Below are 8,272 nucleotides of genomic sequence, written 5' to 3'. Positions count from 1 at the left end.
TTCATGCCGGAACGAAGCAATTAAACCTGCCATGTTATTATAGAGTTATACATATTCTCAAATTTTTGTCGAAATATTGTGAAATTGAATTTTTTCTTCTTATTTATTGCTTTAAAGCCTGATGTGATATCTTTGTGTCGTGTTTCTCTCCCCTTTAATCGCGCTATGTGTATTGTAAACATTTTCTCCAGAGGATGCCAAATCTCTGTTTACTATATGTTAATGCATCCCATGTGTAGAGGGCACACAGCGAACATATCTGTTTGTGAAAGATAGGTGAATCAAAGAGATTACAGTACATCGAAGATAAATCCTCTAAATCGGGAATATAAGATCAAAAACTCAATTATCTATTATTTTGTTTCTTTTTAATTCACTTATGCGAAATAAGTCACTATTTATAGGAAAAAGAATTATCAATTTAAGTTTGACATTTTCTATAAACATTTTATGCTTCCGAACTTCGTAAATGCGATACCAAAGATACGTTAGAGAGTAATCGAGCCTATAGTTCTTAGAACTTCTACTACTCAAGAAATAGTATTGTTTCCTTTTTTATATGAATTATAATAGTAATAATAGTTCCTCTCTACTATTTCATATTATTATATCATTTGATTTTTCATTTATTATATTATTGCTTTTTCTTTAACACCACTTGATTATATCATTTATATGTATAAAAATAATTTTAATTTTACACTTAAGTGTAAAATAATATGAAGATAATAACGTGCTCACGGTCCAGTTGTACAACTTATTTATTGAAGCATAGTTTACAAAAACTTTCACATTTCTATCATGTATAATTCAACATTTATAGAAAGAAATCGACCTAAAATTACACAAAAATCTGTTTAAAAAAAAGCATTTTGTGAAGGATATTAGGTATGTGATGATATATATATGTACGCTGATAAATTTCAGATTCTAGTCAAAATATGAGAGTGTAATCAATTAGTACGTGTTAATAATAGGGCAACATAAAAAACAAATACCACTCTTTCGAATATGTATGTTTGTACGTTATTGCAAACGACCGTTAGCACGTTTGTCAGGTTTGTCGCAAAAAATTTCATTTTTATTTTATGTACAGCGAATTTTATCACATAACGACAAACTGGCTCAAAGAAAAATTACAATAATTACAAGAAGTAACTAATATATTAAAGCTTTTCGTAAGATAAAAAAAATATTAGATGGAGAGTGGTTAACTTTCCACCGTAGACATTTATTGTGCTTAACCGTGTGATTGTACACAAATTGTTGTTAATACTCTTACAAAAGAGAATGAGTATAATAAAAAGGTTAATAAAAAAATGAAATTTAGTTTAATACAAAATAAGTAGTTTTGCCTGACTGAAATTATTTCTACTATTCTGTTCTATTAAAGTTATATCCGATTATAATAATTGCAATTAATCAACTTCAAGAAAAACATTTTAATATATTAGATTTTATTTTTTTGCACCGCGTACTTTACCTGTGTAGCTATTGGATATTAATATGTGAATAGATAATAAAATAAAACAAACATGTAAAATGTTGAATAATTTGATGTGTTTGATAAACAAACGTATTATTTATTGTTAAGAATGCTTTTTAAATGTTTATATCGATATGCTCTACAGTAATGTACAGCTTATAATACAGAGATATATAAAATAAATGTCTCGACACTTGACGAAAAATTTATCTGTCGCGATATTAGCATATACATACAAGTACGTATGTGTATGTGTGGGCGCGTGCGTACGTGTGTGTGTGTGTGTGTGATATATATTTATATATATCCCTTTTTGAGTCTTATTTAAATAAGATATAATTTGAAAATAAGAGTGCTAAAGAAAAAGAGCGAATAATATGAACTCGATATAAATGTATTATTAGATAAATTGAATTAGATATATAGATAATGATTCATTGTCAGCATAGAGATGTTGAAGCATTACAGTTTAGAATTACCGCTTTTTGAGAAGTTACATTTGATTTATTAAGATCAAACAGTAAAACACCGAAAACTGCTGAAATAAATTTATACAAATATTATAGCTAGCCGATTTTTTCATCCAAATCCAAGATATTATTGATAGAATAAATGTTTATATGCTTTATATTGCTGCAGATTTTCTTGTATACAATAGATAAATCATGTTTTGAATAAAAAGGCTCAATTTCGTTCAGTTAATAATTTACATTTGACAAAAAGAAAACTTAAGTAATCAAAATGATTAAAGTGAATAAGTACAAAGCGAAAATTATCTTTGTGAATAATTATTATACGTTATATATATTGTATAACGCACGGATACTTACGTTTACTCGTACATTTGCTAGCCTGAATATTTTCGTTTAAAGTTTTGAATAAAAAAGGTTGGTAGTTTTAGATGTATATAAAAAAATTAGACTATGTTATAATAAAATATGAGATGTCTTGTAAAATATCCTATTTTTCTTTATTACTTCACCTTAATATTTCTATATACTGAATAAGTAGAGAAATCAATTTATATACAAAACATGTTTCCACACATTTAAAAGTTTTTAAATCTCAAAAATAATTCGTTAGAATAAAAAAATAACTGTAAGAAATTTCCCGAAACAGAATACATTTGATTCGAGATTTCTTTAAATATTTATCTTTAATAACAATAAAAATTGTTTACGTCTAGATCGGTATTCATATAGTCGAGTCTTATACTTAAGATCGTATATTAAGATATTAGTTTGAAAATATTATCAAAACAATATTCTCTTATTTCATAATTTTCATATGTGTGTATACCATACATATTTTTATTTAAAAATGTAAATAAAATTCTCTCAAAAGTTTTTAATTATTTTTTAATTGAAATTTAATATAATTTAAATCCTACTTATCAATAATCTCACTATATATAGATACAGATTCAATTGATTCAAATTGAAATAATGTGGCACTTAGAGAAAGAGAGGAAAATAAAGAAGATACTAAAAATTTGTATGTATACAAAGAAAATGACATGGTATATTAACAACGAAATAAGAATACACTGATGATATAATCATCATAATCAATATTTTCAATCTTGAAACATAACATTTCTTAGTATATTTTGTGTCACATGATATATACATGTATTATTATTAATGTACTTTATAAGCAGAGAGTCTTAGGTTTACTTGCCGTGTGTGTGGGGGGGGGGGGGTGCGCGCGCGCATTAATTTCTTAGTTTAAAAATAAAATTTTTTGTCGGATATTATCCAGAAAAGTATAAAAAAGTAATTGTTCTCACTTATTCAAGCATAGCACCAATTACATCCGATACAGTCACTTTGCTTAATATTATACAATTTTTTATCTTTTTCTTCAAGTTTAAATTAAAGACTATTAATAAATAACATAAATATGATCATATATAACATAACAATAATCAACATAGTAATTGTAAATATTGCACTCTATATACATTGTATGGCTATAATTGTTTTTAAAAGCTCAACAAAAAAGTGGTATATTTATATAATTATTTTAACAATTTTATGTAGAAGTCAATGTAATCTTCAATATGTTATATTTAAAGCATATGATATATAATTGTTATATATACTATTTTTATTGTACATTTTGTGAAAAATGTATGTAAGACTGCATCGTGATGGTAACGGAAGACATTATTCACTTATACTTTTACACATATATTGCGCTTACATTGATAACTCTCATAAAAAGTATTACGTTTTGGTATAATATATCCAGATAACACAAATATTTAAGAGATATCACATAATTGTTTGAAAAACATCTTCATCTTTCTATCTCTAAACAATGTTTAATCAATTGTATTGTCTGGATGTGTGTGAAATGCAGGAAACGTCAATAAATAAACATTTATCGGATATTTTGATTAAGATGCAATAATAAATAGAAGCTTGAAAATTGTGCATTATATTAATGCAGTGCATATCCTATTATAAATGGACTTCGGTCTTTTTACGGCACTTAGGTACAATTTATTTTAAAGGTTTTTCATTAATTTGAAGCTATACAAATTCTACAAATTCCAAAATCTACAAATTTATAGCATTATTTTTAATTGTTTCATTGTTAGGAATATTATATTGACAGATTTAATATAAAATGTGTGGAACATTTTGTATGACTGAGAAGACCAGCTAGTCATTGAGTATTCTTTAAAGTCTTTTACTTTATGTGTGTATTGTGTGCGTTTGTGTATGTGTGTTTAAAAAAAATTAAGTTTTATATAACTATTTAAATAAATATTAAAATATCAGCATGTAATTAAAAAAAAAACAAATAATAAAATTCCGTCAATACGCTTTTTTAAATAAAAATTCATGTAATACTGCATTTTGCTATCAATTTATATATGTATATATAAATTTTTTTTAAACCTTATACCTCTACTAGTTAGAGATACATAACTTAAACTAAATACATTGTATATGATATATCTAAATGTCTTAAAACTTGTATATTAAAGCTGATACAGCATGCTGTTATTCATTATATCTAAGATGTAGTTTAGCAAAAAATTGATATAACAGATTTATTTTATATTTATTACATTAACATAAGACGGAAACCACAATTGTTACCGAAAACCTACACATTCTATTTGAAGAAATATACTCAGATCTTTTCTTCTGGACTATCACTTTCAATAACAATTTGTTACACACACACGCACGCATGCATACATACACACACACGCGCGCGCGCGCACGCACGCACGCACGCACGCACGCACATATATTTACTTATGAAAACATTTTTTTATGTGTCTCCTTTGTCGTATTATATGCATGCATACACTTTTGCATCTCAATCTAATAGGACATAATACTATCGAGAGACAATTGTCTGTATTTATATCTTGCGTGTACATTTCGGCCTGCCGGAATTCTTATTTACATCATGCAATTCCAGTAAAACGAAAATAATACCACTTAGAATTGCATTTTCAATGCCGAATGTTTTTTGGTAAATATCATGACTAACATTATGTAAAATATTTTGCATAAATTCAATGTATGCATTAAAGCATCGCATAGTACACAATTATTGATCGATTCTTATGGAAGCTGTGTATATATATGCAAATATTATGTTTCGAATATTTAGCACATGTGGATACAGAGTATCGGTAAATTTTCTTCTTTTACCGTAAAAATCAATTACCTACAATTTTCATTGATATAATGACTTTATATGTACGGATGTAATGCCAGTGCTCTACCGCGTAAGCCTTTTTGACCTCCAACTCCACCCTTTGGTATAACATATCCACCTGCGTGTCTTGCTGTACCCTCTTCTTCTAAGTTGCCGTTACTTTCAATCAAATCACGTAATGGCCAACAAGCCAGATGACGCGATTTACCATGACGTGCCAGAACATGATAGCCTTGTCTAAAAACGTTAACATCATAGAAATATGTAATTTTTTCCCTTTACTTTCAATTACGTGCTTACACAAAGACAGTGTAAATAAGTTTGAACAAAAATTTAATAAATAATTTAATAAATAATTTGAAGTATTTATAGAGAATTTTTCATAGAACTGATCAAAAAGTTCGTAACTAAAAGTACATTCAATATAGAAAATCTACACATACATGCATACAAATAATAAATGCTTAAAAAAAAAAAAAAAAAAAAAAATTAATAATTTAATCTGAAATTCACACAGCACAGAGATATTCAGATACTAAAGTTTCTTAATTATTATAGATTATACCTGGAAGAAATTAGACCTACAAGCAATGCCCAATGTGCTTTATGACCTTTTTTTAAACACGGAGCGTGATTAAAGTCCGAATCATATGGTATCAATACCATTGCTCCATGTGCTAAAGCATGAGTTAACGTATCTGGGCACTGTTGTAAATCTACTAAAATATCTGGTTTGTGATCAGGCAAATATTCCGCAGCCAATGTTCCCATAAAATCAACGCTATATACTTCTCCATGTTGTGTGAAACCTCGAACACGAGCTTCAGCAAGAAGTTGATTCACAGAAACTGGTTTTGTATATTCTTGTGATGCCATTGAAAGTGCCACTAACCCGCATCTACAAAGCATTTAATAATTCTTGATCATTTATAAGTTTATATATATTTTTAAAGTTTACAAAAACAACAAATTAATTAAATATGTATATAAAATGTGAAAGAAAATTAATACAAATTGCAAATATATAAGAATAAGTTACATTTTTCTTCTCTTTGATAAGAGTTGCTAAACATTAATGTAATACTCACTGTGGCCCATCTTGAAGAATTGGTTCTACTTGACAGAAGTAAGTTACCTCTGCATCTTTCAACTCGTTTCGCGAGATCAGCTTTTCAATTTCTGCTTCTGCAGATGTAAGGGTGATTTTGGCCCAGGGGGGCAGAGAATCGGTATCATTGACTTCTGTTTTCTCACACATAGGTGTTTCTGGCAAGTTTGAGAGAGTTGGAGATGGTGCTGGCATTTCTCAATGCCAAATTGCAAATAAATAATCACTGAATTTGATACAAAAGGACATATAAATGTACTAATAGCTACAAAATGTCACCCATAAATGCGACAACTTTTATTTGTATCATTGCTTGCAATGACTTTTTGACATTCAATATTTATATTCTTTATTCATTCTAGACCATTCCCTGGAATTTCCTGCAAGATATCCAAAGATATAACTCACACAAATAATCTCACAAAATATAATTATATTCAAATGCAATACTTTATTTTAGAAAGCACACACATAATTGTAAGTTAAAACTCAAATTATTTGATTCTATCGAAGAATATAGGACAATCTAGAAAGAAGAGCATTCATCAAGATATTTTTTGGTTGTTAAGTTATTTAATCCTAAAGAAATCTATAAATACAAACATAACTATTAGTGCGATAATTTAAAGCTGCAAAGTACAATGTTAATTTGTCGACGTTTTACAAGCTGAAAAATTAAACGTACTCTCTTCGAGGAATCTAATGGCAGCACATCGTGCGATCAACGTGGAAAGGAACAATAATCAATTCTTACCGGGACACAAATGTACTTAGCCGAAAGAGCTCTCGGCGTTAATTAACGAGTGCAAACGAGGCTGAAGCTAATTCCGCTCTAGCTCAAAGAATGAGAAAGGAGATGCGAGCCGGTTATTTTTATTATTTATTATGCAGCAACGAGGTGAGACTGGTGAGAGCAGTCATGTCGCGCTGTATGACTTTGACATTTGCACGGCTCGTTCCTCCCTCTCTACGGCGCGCGGGTCACCCCGTGGCCCGTATAACAAATCGTGACTCATGCATGTACATTATGTAATTCCGCGAGAGCAGAAAAAGAGAAAGAAAGTACCAACACCCTAGCATACATCCATGTCACGGCTTACTTTTCTTTGCCGATCCAACTCAAGATTATGGCTTTTCAAAGTCCCATGATAACCACATCAAACACGAGTGTGGTGTTAGGCCCTGTTAGGCCCTACTCGCGGCTCACGGACGTCCGTCGACAAGCAGTCGACGAACGACGAACGACGTCGGGTCGGACTCCTTCGAGGCTCGAACTCGGACCCGGACGTTTCGTCTGCCAAAAATATACACCCACATACGTACGTACACGCGTGTAGGTACGTGTACATATGTGTATACTAATATCTCGTGAGAGTCTCGTGATCAGAGAGAAGACTGAGAGACGACACGGCCGCCTTTTAGGTGATCCGCGAACGCGATACGCCATCTGGGCCCTTTAAATAAAATGGACATGAACTACGTAGCCAATGTCCACATTTGGGCGAGCGAATAACTCATATGTGCACAATTCTGGGGCTCGATTCTTGAAAATTCATTCGCAAGAAAACGTATGCGCAAATACCCGCTCAAAGGGCCACCGCACAAACTCTTCCATAACGCGTTACGTTACGTTAAGTGCTCTATACGAACCTAAGTTGTACTTAAAATTTAACTTAAATCAACGCACAAAGAAATCCTTAACGTAAGAACTTAAGAACTTACGTTAAGGATTTCTTTGTGCGTTGATTTAAGTTAAATTTTAAGTACAACTTAGGTTCGTATGGAGTACTTAACGTAACGTAACGCGTTATGGAAGAGTTTGTGCGGTGGCCCATACGAAAAAGCTTGTGCGGTGGCTCTAACAGAAAAGTTGCAAGTATATTGGGTGCTTTCCATTTAGTGACACAAGTCGACACAAGTATCGTTCTATCTTTGTTACTCATTGAACATAAAAAAAGATAGAACAATGCTTGTGTCAACTTATGTTATTA

The 8,272-nt window shown here is 30.3% G+C and overlaps 1 protein-coding gene across 2 annotated transcripts; it reads right to left on the bottom strand.

Moving 5' to 3' along the window:
• Positions 1-2,977: 2,977 nt before the first annotated feature.
• Positions 2,978-7,835, bottom strand: LOC105831328 (UPF0692 protein CG33108). 2 transcript variants are annotated; one of them, XM_012671376.3, is made up of 4 exons: positions 7,382-7,835; positions 6,262-6,661; positions 5,739-6,071; positions 2,978-5,410 (listed from the first exon to the last, which is right to left on the bottom strand). In XM_012671376.3, the coding sequence occupies exons 2-4, from the start codon at positions 6,474-6,476 to the stop codon at positions 5,209-5,211; spliced, it is 750 nt and encodes a 249-aa protein (XP_012526830.1). In that variant the 5' UTR covers positions 6,477-6,661; positions 7,382-7,835; the 3' UTR covers positions 2,978-5,208. The 2 variants fall into 2 exon arrangements, with proteins under 2 accessions (XP_012526830.1, XP_012526831.1); XM_012671377.3 differs by lacking the exon at positions 7,382-7,835 and adding an exon at positions 7,036-7,369.
• Positions 7,836-8,272: the final 437 nt, after the last annotated feature.

Source organism: Monomorium pharaonis, chromosome 3 (assembly GCF_013373865.1).
Source record: "Monomorium pharaonis isolate MP-MQ-018 chromosome 3, ASM1337386v2, whole genome shotgun sequence".
Classification (NCBI taxonomy): domain Eukaryota; kingdom Metazoa; phylum Arthropoda; class Insecta; order Hymenoptera; family Formicidae; genus Monomorium; species Monomorium pharaonis.
The sequence above is the reverse complement of the archived record's forward strand: the minus strand, read 5'-3'. Positions and strand labels throughout refer to the sequence as shown.